Below are 17,500 nucleotides of genomic sequence, written 5' to 3'. Positions count from 1 at the left end.
TTTCATGACCATAAAATGTTTATGACATTGACATATTGTTTATGACTCCTCCATGACTGTGTCATGACACCGTTTTGATGACTTTTATGACACTGTCATGTTATGCATATGACACCACAGTCAAGTAAAGTGTTACCCAATATATTACCAAAGGTATTCGCTAGCCCATCCAAATGGTTAGAATCGGGTGTCCTAATCACTTGGCCTGGCCAAACGTGTATAAAATAAAGCTCCTAGGCATGCTGACTGTTTTTTAGGAACATTTGTGAAGGAATGGGCCATTCTCAGGAGCTCAGTGAATTCCAGCATGGAAGTGTCATAGGGTGTCACCTGTACAACAAATCCAGTCATGAAATGTTCCTCACTCCCAAGTATTTTTCATTTAACTGACAGCTTTATTATAAGAAAATGGAAGAGTTTGGGAACAATAACCCAGCCACAAAGTGGTAGGCCAGGCCACGTAAACTGGCGGAGAGGGCTCAGTGGATGCTGAGGCGCATAGTGCACAGAAATCGTTGGCTTTCTGCAAAGCCACAGAGCTCCAAACTTCTTGTGACCTCCAGATTAGCATAAGTATATACAGTAGGAATTCATGGAATGGGTTCCAAGCCAAGCCAAACATCACCAAGTGCAATGCAAAGTGTTGGATGCAGTGCTGTGTAAACTTTAAGCATGTCACCACTGGACTCTAGAGCAGTGGATATGCGTTCTCTGGTGGGAGGTTGGCAGAAGAGAAGATTTCCAACTGCATTGTGCCAAGTGTGAAATTTGGCCGAAGAGGAATAATGGTGTGGGGTTGTTTCTCAGGGGGTGGGGCCTAGAGCCCCTTTGTTCCATTGAAACGAACTTTAAAATGCATGCTCCCATGACCTTGACCTTGTGGGAACAATATGGAGCGGGCCCCCTCCTCTTCAAACATGGTTGAGCACCAGTGCACAAAATAAGGTCCATAAAGACATGGATGACAGACTATTGTATGTACTGGCATGCACAGCGTCCTAACCCTAATCCTGATAGAATACCTTTGGGATGAATTAGAGCGCAGATGTAGTCGAGTTTTCTTGCGTTTGAGATCACCAATGCGCTTTTGGAAGAATGGTCAAGCTCAGGGGTGTCGAACTCATTTCGGTCTGGGGGCCACGTAGAGCCAATTTAATCTGACTGTACAATGACCAACCACAAAGCAGGATTTCCCCCTGCACTTTAGGCCTATATAGAAGGCGGCCACCTTTACAACAGACCCCAACTTCACTATGTCCACTGAAAATATAACTTAATTGTACTGCAAATGTAATTTCTAAGATTTCTTTACAAAACATGTCCTATTTCATGTGAAACTGTATAACATTCAAATTATACCAGGGGTCGGAGGTTCCCCACCCCAGCAGTAAAACAATGAAATATTGAAATGATGAAATAGAAAGTACTCTTGGTAATTTCACAGCCTGGTATGGCAACAGCACTGCTCAAGAAAGAAGAGCCTTCCAGCGAGTAATCAAGTCAATGTGTTATAAACACTGAAGGACCCAACATCCATAGTCTTAATAATCTACAATGTGTAAGGAAGGTCAAACGCATAACGTCACACCACCCCAGCTGTACACACTTCACCCTACTACCATCTGCCTGCAGATACAGAAGCATGCACGTCCACACCAGCTGAAGAAGGGACAACTTCTTCCCTGAAGCCATCAGAATGCTTAGGGACTGTTCGTTATTTATTTTCGGGGTCACCGGAGGAAAATAGGGAAGGGTCGTGTCATTTTTTTTCATTGCTGCGGGGAGGGTCCTCCATTTTTTTAAAGCTCGCTAGGGGAGGGTCATCCAAACATGTTCAGCCCATTTATTACAAAAAGCTTTCCAAAGTAGCCTACCTTGTTTGTATATGTTTCGATGTAACATAGCCTTAGAAACGCCTTCCCCTTTCGGTAAAATTGATCACACTATCAGACCCCCGATGTGTTCAGCATTAACTTTTGATGGCAATAAATATCTTGCGTACTGTATCTTGATTTTTTTTAAATCAAGAAACCAGCAGTGCGATAGCCTGGTTCTCACCAGACCTCTCTCTCTCTCTGTGTGTGTGTGTGTGTGTGTGTGTGCGCGCGCGCATGTGCGTGTGTGTGCCCGCGTGTGTGTGTGTGTGTGTGTGTAGCTCTGGAGCCCCCTGGTGGAGCCACAACACACACGGCGGTCTGGAACACTGCAGCAGGATTCCATGTCTCCAAGCAGAAAATAGACGGAGCATTTATTGCTTCAATATCAATGGCAGCTCGCATTGAGGAGTCACAGGACAGATTTTAGACTATATTGACGCTTTAGAGAGAAACAGAAAACGTTTTTGAAGGAATTTGTTGGTGGCGAGGATGGCAGAAGGATGGATGAAGCCATGCTTTCTGAAGGCGGAGACAACTTGTGCCCTCCCAGTCCGAGTAGTGGAGCTCACCAGTGTTGCCAGATGGAAAATGCTGAATTATCGTACCAAAACCTCAAATCGTTTTTGGGAGGAAATTACGGTACAAGACCCAAATTGTTGTTTCAGGGCATCTAAATGAACTGAATAACAACTGAAATGATCATACATTATGCTTTTATAATTGTACAGAGGACAAAATGGACAAAGTCATAGTACAAATACGATAATTATCACACATCTGGCAACCCTGGAGCTCACGAAAGCTGAGTGGAGCTGCACAGGCCAGGCAAGAGGCTGGCGAGCAGTGGGAGGCCCTCTGCTTTGAAGACTGCCGCCAGTCAATGAGTACTGAACAGCTAATTGGGAAGCACCAGGGAATGTGTGTGTGTGTGTGTGTGTGTGTGTGTGTGTGTGTGTGTGTGTGTGTGTGTGTGTGTGTGTGTGTGTGTGTGTGTGTGTGTGTGTGTGTGTGTGTGTGTGTGTGTGTGTGTGTGTGTGTGTGTGTGTGTGTGTGTGTGTGTGTCTTACCCTTGTAAGAGGCCGCACTGTTTTTGAGGTCACTTGGACTTATGCCTGTTGAAGAAAGGCACATGACATTCTTGAGGTTAGATTACGGTCCAGTCCAGCTGCAATTAAAACATTGTTGTTCATACACACACGCACACACACACATACTCACGAACACACACACTCAAGCACACACACACACACACACACACGCACGCACGCACGCACGCACGCACGCACGCACGCACGCGTGAGAATTACTGCAGTGCTAGTCAGTTCCAGATGCCACAGCCGTGACAGCTGGATGTGGGCACCTATTGTGTGTGAATAGGGGTGATGCAATGCTGTGTGTGTGTGTGTGTGTGTGTGTGTGTGTGTGTGTGTGTGTGTGTGTGTGTGTGTGTGTGTGTGTGTGTGTGTGTGTGTGTGTGTGTGTGTGTGTGTGTGTGTGTGTGTGTGTGTGTGTGTTTGTGTGTGTGTGTGTGTGTGACTAGGGGCGATACAATGCTGACGCTTGTGTGTGGGTGTCTGTTATTGGGGTAGTGACTGACTGGTGTGTGTGTGTGTGTGTGTGTGTGTGTGTGTGTGTGTGTGTGTGTGTGTGTGTGTGTGTGTGTGTGTGTGTGTGTGTGTGTGTGTGTGTGTGTGTGTGTGTGTGTGTGTGTGTGGCGACTGACATAATGCTGCATTGCTCTGGGTGTTAGGGAGAGAGATTCAGGAACTGGCTCCCTGCTCTGGCCCTGCTGGTAGCTAAGTCAGAAAAGAGGAAGCAACTCCGGCCAATAGTGAAAAGTGAAAGCCCAACTGTGGAACTCCAACTCCCATTGTCATTGTGACACAGCACTCCACAGCACACAAGTGTTCACTGCACACTGCACACAACGAAATTGAATTTATGCCTCATCCGTGCAAGGGGGCAGCCCCCAATGGCGCCCGAAAGGGAGCAATGCGGCGGGATGGTACCATGCCCAGGGTACCTCAGTCATGGAGGAGAGCACCGGTTAATTACTCTCCCCACCAACCTGGCAGGTCGGCAGTCGAAAAGTCAACCTTTGGGCTAAGTCTGACGCCCTAAGCGCTTACTCATGTCTCCCCAATACAACACAGAGGGTTCATCCGAAAGCTCCTACTGCCTCCTATGTAGGAGGCAAAAAATAAGGGAGCGCCTATGTACATACATCCAAATACCCTAGTTGGCTTTCAACCAGGAGACGAACGGTACCCGGATGACTTTCTATAGCCGCAGTATTTGTCTGTCATATTTGCGGTCGGTAAACGATGGTTACTTCGCTATCCCAGCAGTCCACAGGAGTTCGACAAATTGGTCATTAGTGCATTCAGGGGCGACCCCCCAGCGACCGATCCGGGTCAAAGGTTACGTAAATCAGTGTTTCCCAACCACACTAGTGTGCCGTGAGAGATTCTTGTTTTTTTGTTTTTTTTTGGAAAACGAATTCATTATTATCAGAAAAAAAGCCTATGCCATTATCTAGTAGTGTTCTCTGTTGACTGGCATCCTAATCATGTAACTTAATAATTCCTTATCACTAGGTAGCAGCAGGTAGTGATTTGCGTTGTAGTAAAGAAGAGAATTAGTGATGCATGAATGTGATTTCGTGACAGGCTCTAGTATCGTCAGTGCGTGTGGGTAGCAAAAATGTAACGGTGATGAAGTTTTTGAAACAAAAAAAAAACTCCGATCTGGGTCCTGGACAAGGCCCTGGACAAAATTCGGATGCAGATATAGTCCCTACTAGCACCCGTGGCTGTCAGAAGAAGGCAAATACTGTGAGCTAGAGGCAATACAATGAGAGTTGCATTTCATTTGGATTTACTTGTATGGGGGATGCAACGGCACCGATTCCATTGTGCTTGGTATGTGGTGAAAAATTATCCAACAGAGTTATGGTACAAAGCAAGCATCACCAAAGGCAACACCCTTCACTTCAAAGCAAGAATGCAGGCTATTTTATTGGCCTGCGTAAGCAGATGGAGAACCAGTAACAGTTTTGTGTGTATTTGAGACACTTTGATAAGAATGTCTATATTGTTAATATAGGCGGCTACAGAGTATAATTTGTTTTCATGATATCATCATTTTTGGTTGGTGGTGTGCCGCGAGATTATTTCAAGGGAAAAAGTGTGCCTTGACTCAAAAAAGGTTGGGAAACACTGTAGTATGACTGATTTGTGCTTTCTAATGACTGGGTTTCTACATAGAGGCTACTGGTCAGGGGTGCATTTCTGGTAAACGTAGTTGCTAACTATGTTAGGTACCATAGTTTGTTGGTTGCAATGGAATTTCCCATTGTCAATTACCAAAGTTGCTAACCGCTAACAACTACGCTTTCCAGAAATGCACCCCAGGGGCGCCAAGTGGCAGCTACTGGTAAGGAGGCAGTGCCTATGACAGGTGGGATGCAGCCAGAGGTATTTGGAAAATGTAAGGTAAAGGCACACTGTGCAGGAAATGGTCAAAAAGGGTACTGCAACTATGCAGACCAATGAATCTGGGTTGCCTATTGCCATATTTGATCTTTTCATGAAAGTTTACAAAGTAATAAACAAATATTTTCTAGTATGGCCCAAGTACAGTCATTTTTGCAGCTAACACTGTCTATTTATGGATATATATATATATATATATATATGGATATATATATTTATGGATGTGTGTGTGTGTGTGTGTGTGTGTGTGTGTGTGTGTGTGTGTGTGTGTGTGTGTGTGTGTGTGTGTGTGTGTTGTGCACCTTAAAGCTATCAACAGCATTGGGTTTTTAACCTTGAATTGTGGGAGGGGATCTCATTTTTTTTACTGTTTGATTTACTTGATTAATTTATTATTACTCATATTATTATACTATTATTTACTTTTATTTATAATCTTCATGATATACTTCATGAATTTAGACTTTATTTGACTACTTCTTTTTGGTTACTTCTATAGGCCTACTTCAAACTACGCAGTGTTGTTGCTCCACCCACAATTTCGTTGATTTCATTGACAATGACAATAAACTTCTTGAATCTTGAATCTATTTCTGGAAATTCAAAATGGCAGACAATGGAGAAGATCCCCCTTTTAATGAATGAAAAATGCAATTTTCCCAGTCATAAAGAATACTTAGAATTTGATGGTGGTGGTAAGCATTCATGAAAAAGGTAACATTAGTGAATGGGGGGCACGCCTTCTGGAAATAAACAACTAAAAATCTTGCAGAGTGTACCTTTAAGGCTGCACCTCCTAGATATTTCTGGACATGACGGCTAGAAGGTCAGAAAAACTTGACAGTTGCAATAGCATACATAATAACATGCATCTCATACTTCCCACACACAAAGTTAAAAAAAACATTATAATTATAAAATGAATATGAAATTATTATATAAAAGTAGCCCAATAGTTTCGATATACTCTGAAATTATACTTTGAATATCCTTGTTATTTTGGCAAATGAATGGGCTTCTGTATGCACAGTAGGTGTATCGTGTGTGTGTGTGTGTGTGTGTGTGTGTGTGTGTGTGTGTGTGTGTGTGTGTGTGTGTGTGTGTGTGTGTGTGTGTGTGTGTGTGTGTGTGTGTGTGTGTGTGTGTGTGTGTGTGTGTGTGCACCTTGAAGCCGTGGCAGCGTGGCTCGGCTGGGTTTGGGTTTGAGTGGCGGTCGTCCCGGCGGTGCGGCTCGCTCCTGCACGGTGCTGCGATTCCTTCTGGCGCTGGAGCGTCTGAGCGGCGTGACTCGGCCCGTCTCCGGCAGCTTCTGGATGAACTTCTTCTCCACGTACTTGGAGCGGATCCAAGACTCCTTGTCCTGTCTGAGAGGTGGATCACAGTTAGATATACAGTGCGGTACATGGGCCCTGCCGTGGCCAACTGGTAGGGCACTCGTCTGCCATGTGGCCGACCCGGGTTTGATTCCCGGCCCAGGTCATTTTCAGACCCCTCCCTGTCTCTCTCCCCATTCGCTTCCTGTACACCTCTCACACTGTCCTATCCTCAATAAAGTCGTAAAAGACCCCCCCACCCCACCCCACCAAAAAAAAGATATACAGCACATGGAGTTTCACGTGCAGTCTGCAAGTTGTTTTGTAGGTAGTCATATTTCCACGAACTGTCATGGGATTCCAAAAGTAGCACAAATTTGAATTTGGAGGATGCACTTCCTCTATACTCCAATGAAATGCATGAAAAAAAATCAAATACAAACATGCTTCAAAGGCATAATCAATAAAGTGTTCTTTAGCTTCACTTGTATACAACGATAAAATGTTGTGCAAGTGTATTCCAACACACTCCTTATACAATTCAAATGACTGAGAAACATGTTCGGATCATCATTTCCAAAGCAGCATAGTAGTCCAAATTGTCCAAAAGTTGTGGAAAATTAATAGACTCATTAGGTTGCAAGTGTACTTATGTAAGTGGTTCTCCAGTGCACTGATACAATGAAGTGTACTTTGAATCGCCAAAAATAGTACTAATAGTATAACACTATGTAGGCCTACTAAGTTATCATTAGAAGCATACTTTAAGTATACAGATTTTTTAACCTGGGAGACTAATAAAGAAATGTCAATGCTACACATGTGTTTGTGTGTGTGTGTGTGTGTGTGTGTGTGCGCGTGTGTGTGTGTCTTGTGTTCATGATGGTGCACACGATCCATTTGAGAAAAGGAAAAAGGAAATTGCTCAAGTGCGAAAAATACTGACGAAGTATCAACCTTGTGCAAACGCGGCCACCACCACCAGTCACCAACATCATCTTTTACATCTTGCATCTCTTCTCCTTACAGCATGTCCTCTATACTACTGGTCCTAGTCTTGACTTGTTTGATTCATACTGCATGATGCCACACATGCAGTACTACATGCAGTACTCTTTTGTGGAGTACACTCCGTTCATTTCCACAGCATGAATTTTGAGTTATGCCTGAACTTTCTAACATTTTAGTATGTTTTACATGGATTTTTATATGCATTTAATCCTATATTCCTTAACTTGAAATGATGTGATGTGTTTTGAATTGGGACCCCAGAAAGTCTAGTGAAATACTATGGCAAAAGCTAATGGGGATCCTTTAATAAATAATAAATAAATAAATAAAATAAAATGAAATTCCTTTAAATTCAGGAGTAATAGGATTTCATCATTTTGTTCAATTAGCGTTTGGATGTGCATGGACAGTTTGTAATCTCTTGCAGAAACATTTTGAAAACAGCAGGGGGAGACACAGAGTGACAGCTATGACTCAACTAAAGGCTTAGGGACTCAAAATACCACTCTGGTCCTTGCACACAACACTGAATAGCAAAAATTAAAAAAACGTCTGTACCAAGTGTGATTGTGCCTTGCTTATGAAATATATACATCTTTGTAAGGGTCACTAAATATTCTTATCACTCTGCATGTCCCATCTGTGCATGTACTCTTAAAAAAGCCAGGAGAGCTGGCCACACTGAGAATGGAATCTATCTTTTGTTCAGTTCAGTATCATTTCCACTTCCACCATGCAAAACGTATACATACTGTATGAACTGATAAAAGCATTTCCCTCATTTCAAAAGACATTGCACTAAATCTGTATGACAGAGGGCTTCTACATGTGAGCTCCATTTCATCTGTCATATTAGACTTCCATGTGTTAAACATCCTCCAGTATTGTATGAATTAAATTGTTTTTTTTGTTTTAACTGTATTATCTAAGAAGCATATTCATTGCTTGTACATTATTTACCAAGTATTAATCATTTTGTGGGCATTAACTTTGGTAGTACCACCCAGATATGTGGACTTGTGACATATGTGGGCTTGAGACAGATTTGAGTCACAAGTTCATGACTTGAGACTTGACTTGGCAAAGGACTTGTGACTTGACTCGGCTTGAACGCTATTGACTTGAGACTTGACTTGACTAGACAGTTTAATCTTGCAATGACTTGCCATGGCATGTCCAGTCTAAATTGATTTAATCTACTGCATTTGTATGTGAAAATATTAAATAAAATAAAAAATCCAAATTAAATGATTTGCCCTTAACCAGTACCAGCAGGCCAACTATTTTTTGTTAACACGACTGACAAAGAGGGCATGCATAGCAGTGTGGAGAGGTAATGAAATTATGACCAAAAGTAGTTGTCAAGATTGTTTGTAGAATACATGGTGACTTGTTGAGGACTTGGTAAAAAAAATACACTTTGACTTGGACTTGACTTGGCTTTGGTATGACTTGGATTTGACTTGGTCATATGTGTCTTAACTTGTGACTTGACTCTGACTTGATTGGAAGGACTTGAGACTTGTGACTTGCAAATTAGTGACTAGGTCTGCTAGTAAAAAGCATATCAATGGCCCATATAGCCTACAGCTGGGGACCCCAGGCAATTGCCTACAGTAATTTGCCTACAGTAATTTGCCTATTTCATGGCAAAAACAGGGCAGAAATAAAGTCACAGAAGTCATTGGAGTGGGAAAGATGCTGTGATTGTAGTGATGTCACAATGGGCACAGTTCATGACATCATGAGCATGAGAACCTTTGAGACTCACCAGTCATTCTACACAGCAGCAGACTGCAGTAGACAACAGGAGCGGTGAGTTATAACACAGATTAATGATTTAATTAATTAAATGATTAAATTATTTAAACATTAAGAAGTGTGGGTAATTATAAGGAGTCGGCTGTGGGTCACACTGCTGTTAATAAATCAACCAATTAACCAATAGAGAAAATTGGGGACAAACAAAGAAAGAATTGTTGCCAGCTTTCTTTAGAAATTAGAACTGTCCCAACAGTGACTTGTTTGGAAAATATATTAAAAACAGCCTTATTTTAATCTGCCTTTGATTCATTTGCAGAGTTGATGTGAGTTTGTAAAATATACTGTAATATATAATACTTTAATGATTTAATTTGCAATGTGATATATTTATTATCACGTCTACATATTGCATGATGCATTATTGTACATGATACATTTTTAAGGCCACTGAAGGGCAGTGAATTGAGTATGGTAATGTAAAAGGCCTATAAATACTTTTTGAGTCACTGATAGATAAATTGGTGAATTGGTTGATAAAATAACCTATTCACCATACTTCTGAAAGATTTCAAAAAAGTGTAAGCGTACATACTAGTGTACTAGTGGAAGAGGAAACGGGGGCTGCCTCTAATTGGGTTTTCACACCTATTCCCCTTTAAGTGAACCAAACTCAGTCCTCTTTAAGTTGACCAGAAAGCGAACCGACAGCAAAAGGACTCAGTTCTGTTTTTGTTCATACTGTGAGTGTATTGCAACAAGAATTGGCTGATCTTTCTGGTCCTGGTAGGCTTATATGGTGTGTCACTCTTCTTTATTATCCCACCCGGTCCTCTAGAACCCTCCTTCAGTGATTACACCTAGTCACAAGTGTAACTTGTCAGAACTCACAAGCGAACCGAACTGAGACCACGTCAACCAAGGTCTCAGTACGGTTCGCTTCCGAGGGGTCTGGGTACGCTTTGGAGCGTTCACATATTCGGCAAAAATGCTGAGTCACTACTCTGAGTTTGCTTTGGAGGCTGAAGGGGACCAGGTGTGAAAACGCTGTTAGAAACATTCTTATTGGAGGATTGGCAGTGCAATAAATGCCATTGGACGATACTGTGGTCACCTTGGATACCTGGCATCACAATGATACAGGTATCCCTCAGACTAACAGTGCACATGCAGAATCCCGTTGTCATAGAAACAAGACACTGTCTTATGATTCTTGCCATTAGAACGACATCATAATGGAAGTACCATGTGCTTGCTCATTCATCCCTGGTGATGAATATTGCTCATTCAAAGGAATACTATACATTACCGGGGTGACAATTGTCAGACCTGGAAAATGGTTGTTATCAATATTATTCCAGCATGCCATTGGTAGGAGATCAGAGCTGGTGTATGAATATAAAAATGTGAGAATGTGTATATGTGTAGGCCTATAGTGTATTCAAAAGCACTTTGAGTTAAATGTGCAGTTGCGATATTGTGCGATATAAATAGATTTTGATTGATTGATTGATGGAGAGAGAAATCACTAAATGAACCCTTTCCCAACAGAAATGGACTGCAACATACAATAGATAGGAGATGATGGAGAGAGACGATAGGGTGCCGGACACAGGAGGTGTCACGCAGGTCTCCCATGGCCAGCCCTGTCCCACCTCAAGACATAAGACCCTGCCACGGTTAGTAATCTATTCAGTTACGAATATATTAATTTATGGAACCATCATTGTAAGAAATGTAGTGAGCTACAAAGTCACTGACATATACGTATTTCTGAAATCAAAAGCAATGCAGAGCAGGGAAAGGAACAGAGGCTTCGAGACGACCTGGAAAAGGCAATGCTGCTGCAGTGGGAGGAGATATCGATGAAGCCAATGGATGTTTGGAAACGGATGGAACAGAAAAACAAACCAGAGGGAACAAGGGGAGGAGCCGACAGACAAGCACACAAGCCGCAGATAGTGAGTGAGGCCGTCAAAAACAGTAAGACAGCCAGTAAGGATGCGAGTGACACCGGCAGTGAGACAGCCGGTGAGAATGCCTTTAAGGCCGCCAGGGAAAATGCCATTAAGGCCACCAGCGAGGATGCCTTTAAGGTCGCCAGTAAGGATGCCTTTAAGGTCGCCAGTAAGGATGCCTTTAAGGCCGCCAGCGAGGATGCCTTTAAGGCCGCCAGTAAGGATGCCTTTAAGGTCGCCAGTAAGGATGCCTTTAAGGCCGCCAGCGAGGATGCCTTTAAGGCCGCCAGGGAGAATGCCTTTAAGGTCGCCAGTAAGGATGCCTTTAAGGTCGCCAGCGAGGATGCCTTTAAGGCCACCAGCGAGGATGCCTTTATGGTCACCAGGGAAAATGCCTTTAAGACCACCAGCGAGGATGCCTTTAAGGTCGCCAGTAAGGATGCATTTAAGGTCGCCAGTGAGGATGCTACCAAGGTCGCCAGCGAGGCCTTGCAACCGACAGCTGAGGCATGGCTTCAAGCAGAACTTCATATGGCAATAAAACGTCTGGAGGCACAGAGCAACTTGGTGGCACTACAGAAACTGGAAAAGGGCATAGCCATGCACAGTCAGGGTATAAATGAGAGACACACAGAGGAGGAGATGAGGAGAATGAAAGGGCAGACGGCAGAAAAGATGGACTTTTGGAGCCAGAAGGATGACGCAGCAAAGCAAGAGTCACCAGCGATGGAAGCAGAGCGATATGAACCCAAGAGGCTAGGAGCAGGGACAGGGAAAATATATCTGAATTATGGACAAAAAACAGATAAGTTAGGTAGCACTATTGTGGAGATGAGGGGAGGGACAGCGGAGGAGCAGCTGGCAATGGCCAAACACATCATCCAGGAGCAGCAGAGCAGAATAGCCGAGCTGGAAAGAACATCAGCACAGTGGATGAGGAAGTACATGGAGATGAAGAGATACGGACTAGAGAGCCAGAGATGCATACAGGAACAAGGGGAAAGCATTAAATGCCTGGAGGAATGGCAAGCGCAGATGTGGGCAAAAGTCAATATGTGGATTGAAATAGATAGAAAACGAGTACAGCTGCTAGAAACAACAGAGAAAACAGGGAGAGTGACAGCAGGAAACACCAATTTAACACAAGTCCCTCAACAATCAACTCATCAATTAAAATTGGACCCAATAGTCCTTCATGAGAGAGGCGAGAGATTGAAACATGAAATGAATGCCCCAATGGGAAAATATAGAGAGAAAGAGGAGATATCAGTGGTCCGTCAACAATCGACTCAGGACTTAATAGTCCTTCATGAGAGAGGCGAGAGATTGAAACAACTAATGAATGCCCCAATGGGAAAATATAGAGAGAAAGAGGAGATATCAGTGGTCCGTCAACAATCAACTCAGGACCTAATAGTCCTTCATGAGAGAGGTGAGAGATTGAAACGTGAAATGAATGCCCCAATGGGCAAAGACAGAGAGAAAGAGGAGATAGCAGTGGTCCGTCAACAATCAACTCAGGACCTAATAGTCCTTCATGAGAGAGGTGAGAGATTGAAACGTGAAATGAATGCCCCAATGGGCAAAGACAGAGAGAAAGAGGAGATAGCAGTGGTCCGTCAACAAGCAACTCAGGACCTAATAGTCCTTCATGAGAGAGGTGAGAGATTGAAACATGAAATGAATGCCCCAATGGGAAAATATAGAGAGAAAGAGGAGATATCAGTGGTCCGTCAACAATCGACTCAGGACTTAATAGTCCTTCATGAGAGAGGCGAGAGATTGAAACAACTAATGAATGCCCCAATGGGAAAATATAGAGAGAAAGAGGAGATATCAGTGGTCCGTCAACAATCAACTCAGGACCTAATAGTCCTTCATGAGAGAGGTGAGAGATTGAAACGTGAAATGAATGCCCCAATGGGCAAAGACAGAGAGAAAGAGGAGATAGCAGTGGTCCGTCAACAAGCAACTCAGGACCTAATAGTCCTTCATGAGAGAGGTGAGAGATTGAAACATGAAATGAATGCCCCAATGGGCAAAGACAGAGAGAAAGAGAAGATAGCAGTGGTCTGTCAACAAGCAACTCAGCAACCCATACCGAGCTTAGTGCTTAGACAAAAAATTGCCGTGAAGAGACATGAAATGAAAGCAAGAGAGATAGAGGAGAGAGATGCCCTGAACAGACAGGCAGAGAGACAAATGAATGCACCACTGAGCAGAGCCAGAGAGAAAGAGGAGATACCAGTGGTGGTACAGGGGACGAGCAAGAGCTGCAAGAGAGAGCTGCAGTCGGTGCTGCAAGAGAAGGTGACAGAGAGACTGGCGGTCACGGCTGTGGCCACAGCGCGCAGTACTGGACTGGGCTCAGGTGACGTCCAATTGCTGAAACGCAGAGAGGAGCTAAAGAGCTCAAAAGTGACGGACACAAACACCGGAGATGGACTCAGCGACCAGCAGCCCCAGGTTCCCGAGCAGAAGAAGAAGAAAAAAAAATCTGTAGTCAGCTGGGTGAAAAAGAAAATGAAATTCGGCAAAAAAGGATGAGGACGACGACCACCACAAAATATTAAATTCTTATGCAATTCAACAAAACAAAAATAAAAATAATAATAGCATCATAAAAAAAATAATAAAAAAAGTAATTGCAAAAAAACCTGGGGGTTTATTTGTTTTATTTGAACTAAATAGATGCTTTGGTTTTGTTCATGACATGTGCATGGTTATTACGTTATGGTTATTGGTTGTAAAATGTTGGTTATAGGAATTGATACATTATGTACCGTTTAGCAAACAGCGTGAGTCTAAAACCTAGTAACGGTTTACGCCACCATGATGGACAACGGCTAGTCTTGTACAATAGCTTTTAAATGACTCCAATAAAACAATAAGTCATTTAAAAAAGACAGGAGAGAATGGGCTACTATCCATCTATCCACATTGAGAATGGGCTACTTTCTATCTGTTGTTCAGTTAAGTTCATTATATAATTTCCACTTCCAACATTCAAAACGTATACAGTACGTACATACTGTATGAACCGATAAAAGCATTTCCCTCATTTCAAAAGACATTACACTAAATTTATATGACAGAAGGCTTCTCCATGCGAGCTCTGTTTCATCTGTCAGATTAGACTTCCATGTGTTAAACATCTACTAATTTTTGTAATTGACGGTTTCTGTTTTTGTTTTGTAACAGGATGATATTAAGGTGGTACGACCATAGCTAATGCCACTATTGTATGAGTTACATTGATTTTTTTTTTTACTTGATTATCTAAGAAGCTTATTCATTGCTTGCACATTGTATACTAAGTATTAATTATTTTGCGGCTATTAACCCAGAGATGTTGAAAGGGAAGATGCATAAATATGTGAAGCACTGCAGGCTGAAATCGCCCTTTATCAGGTCATTCCACTTGGAATAAACGGACATGAGTCATTTTAATGAGTAGTTGTTCACTGCCTTTTCATTCATCATTGTTAGGGTAGCATCCGGGCACTTTCAGTGCACTGAAGTAACCAACATTTTCATTTGCTGCCCCAATTTTTAATAAGACACATGCAATTAAAAACGAGACATTTGAGAGCGTTGAAAGTCTTTGAGTAGCTTACTAAATAGATGGGAATGACACCTAGTCTACCGAGCTAGTGGCTAGCCAACCTGTCGTCAATAACTCAGAGCTAGCTATCCAGCCTTGTATGCCTGCCCCAGTTTCTAATAAGATCCATGTAATTGAAAACGAGACATTTGGGAGCTTTGAAAGTCTTTACGTAGCTTACTAAATAGATGGGAATGACACCTAGTCTACCGAGCTAGCGGCTAGCCAACCTGTCGTCAATAACAGAGCTAGGTATCCAGCCGTCTATTAGTTCTATGGGTATACAGCTAGCTAGCTAACACCGAACATGCCATGTTGACAACAATCATATATATAACCATTTAACAAGCCCCAAATTGCTCAACATTTCGCTGGCTGATCAAGGAGGGCCATGTGGTCGAAAACGAGGCATTTTTTAACTGTGTAGGTGAAAACACAATTTATTAGGAAACTTGTTTGTGGCTGTGGTTATCACACGCATTCATTCCTCTGAAGGCACGAAGTTGCCGCTTCGCTTATAAAGGGGCGTGTCGCGTGTACATTCTGAAAGACAGCTGTGACGTTACACAGATTGGTTGTTCAACCATCCTATTGCATGGCGTTGAGTGCCAAGGCATTTTGATAGACAACCATTTATCCCGCCCACACTCTCTCCTAGCTCGCCCAGACCCTTGTACAGCTTTTTACTGTACAGGTCTGGCTCGCCAGGCTAAGCCGCCTACGCACTGACACATAGTGCCCAAAGTGCAACAAGTGCGTGATATAAGACACAGATATGTCTTCACACTTCACACAACCATGATTCTTTAATTAACAAAAGATATTGTAAATGATCAGTTTTAGGCACGTGACAAGCCATGTTGTGGTGAACATAAAAATACAGAGAAGAGATTTTATGAAGTGTGCCCGTTTGACAATGGTGTTGGAGTGTTTTTACCTTGGACTGGACGGATGAGGCTTCTTGATAGTGATCTCATCAATGCGAGCCTCATATATTCTGTTGATGGCACTATTACCCAATTCACACATGAGCTGAAGGATAAATAGGATTGTGAAGAGGAGGGGATGGATGGGGCAGGGGAGAGAGAGAGAGAGAGAGAGAGAGAGAGAGAGAGAGAGAGAGAGAGAGAGAGAGAGAGAGAGAGAGAGAGAGAGAGAGAGAGAGAGAGAGAGAGAGATAGAGAGAGAGAGAGAGAGAGAGAGATACAAATGTTGAGAAATATAAAATGTTGTGTTGAAGACACAATGCATGTTGCACAATGTATAACAGCCAGACATTCCACCCCACCCCTGAGCATTGGTGTGCAAATCTCTCTAATCTCACGTGTATGTGTATGTCTATGTGTATGAGTGTCTGATTTGACAGAACATGATTACACTGGGGCTTCATTTTAATATACAGTACAGTACAGTACAGTACAGTACAGAGTGTGTAACAGAGTGGGAAAGTAATTACAAGTCACAAATCGACTGCCATAATAATACTTATTCCATGTTTCAAGGGTCTAACATGGTCGACCTATTCATAGCATTACCACTATCTTAGCACTGCAAATTTCTTTAGTGTTAGCATGAACCTATGAGGGGGGCCCTGGGCCCAGGGACATTAGCCCCGCCTGTACAGTAGGTCTGTTTCTGAGTCGGTGTGTGAGAAAGAGAAACAGCGAGGGACTGAGGAGCAGATCTTACCCTGACGAGTTCTGGCTCCCATGAATCCAAAGTAAGTGAGCGCACTTTTGAGAAATGAACTCCCAGACTCCTGAAAACACACACCACACACACACACACGCACACACACACGCACACACAAGCAAAAAGAAGTGTGTAAACCTTACAACTTATAAAACAGATAAAGAATATCTGTGTAAAACTATAAGCCGGTTCTTACATTGGCTACATTTACATGACTTTAATTCAGAATAAAGCTTAATTACGCTTTGGAAACGCCATGTAAACACTTCACAATTCGGAATTAAATGCGTTATTCATGAAGGTCAGTGGCACAGTGTCCAGGAGCACCAACCAATTACAGCCAGTTAGGGGGCACCACATGACACAAACTTTACAAATATTGTTCAGAAAGGGGGCACTTGTGAGGTATAGTGCCCAGGGGCACCATAAAGTCTTAAAGGGACACTGTGTGAGATTTTTAGTTGTTTATTTCCAGAATTCATGCTGCCCATTCACTAATGTTACATTTTTCATGAATACTTGCCACCAGCATCAAATTCTGTATTCATTATGACTGGAAAAATTGCACTTTTCATACATGAAAAGGGGGATCTTCTCCATGGTCCGCCATTTTGAATTTCCAAAAATAGCCATTTTTAGCTGCAAAAAATCCTGTACTTGGATCATACTAGAAAATATTTGTTTATCACTCAGTAAACATTCATGTAAAGATCAAATTTGGCAATATGCAGCCCAGTTTCAATGTGGAGCATAGTTGCAGTACCTTTTTTGACCATTTCCTGCACAGTGT

The 17,500-nt window shown here is 42.7% G+C and overlaps 2 protein-coding genes across 4 annotated transcripts in view; one reads left to right on the top strand and one right to left on the bottom strand.

The window, feature by feature from the left end:
* The window catches only part of acap1 (ArfGAP with coiled-coil, ankyrin repeat and PH domains 1), a 43,450-nt gene that overhangs the window by 7,451 nt on the left and 18,499 nt on the right, over positions 1-17,500 (bottom strand). For all 3 annotated transcript variants that reach the window (XR_010032462.1, XM_063187221.1, XM_063187222.1), the window contains exons 15-18: positions 16,708-16,777; positions 15,956-16,050; positions 6,536-6,735; positions 2,945-2,989 (exon numbers count right to left, since the gene is read on the bottom strand). Coding sequence is in view for 2 of the 3 variants with exons in the window: in XM_063187221.1 (XP_063043291.1) it covers positions 2,945-2,989; positions 6,536-6,735; positions 15,956-16,050; positions 16,708-16,777 (410 nt within the window). In the remaining variant the exon portion in view is untranslated. The remainder of the gene's footprint in view (positions 1-2,944; positions 2,990-6,535; positions 6,736-15,955; positions 16,051-16,707; positions 16,778-17,500) is intronic.
* LOC134437705 (uncharacterized) lies at positions 10,687-14,088 on the top strand. The gene is made up of 2 exons (XM_063187219.1): positions 10,687-11,135; positions 11,243-14,088. Exons 1-2 carry the CDS (start codon positions 11,038-11,040, stop codon positions 13,959-13,961), a joined length of 2,817 nt encoding a protein of 938 aa, XP_063043289.1. The 5' UTR covers positions 10,687-11,037; the 3' UTR covers positions 13,962-14,088.

Source organism: Engraulis encrasicolus, chromosome 21, assembly GCF_034702125.1.
Source record: "Engraulis encrasicolus isolate BLACKSEA-1 chromosome 21, IST_EnEncr_1.0, whole genome shotgun sequence".
Lineage (NCBI taxonomy): Eukaryota > Metazoa > Chordata > Actinopteri > Clupeiformes > Engraulidae > Engraulis > Engraulis encrasicolus.
This window is presented reverse-complemented; position numbering and strand designations above follow the sequence as displayed.

Bases quoted from the DNA above. Each gene is read 5' to 3' on its own strand.
- LOC134437705 (XM_063187219.1), top strand. From the start codon at position 11,038: ATGATGGAGAGAGACGATAGGGTGCCGGACACAGGAGGTGTCACGCAG. The intron at 11,136-11,242 runs GTTAGTAATCTA...TGAAATCAAAAG, and splicing joins AGACATAAGACCCTGCCACG to CAATGCAGAGCAGGGAAAGG.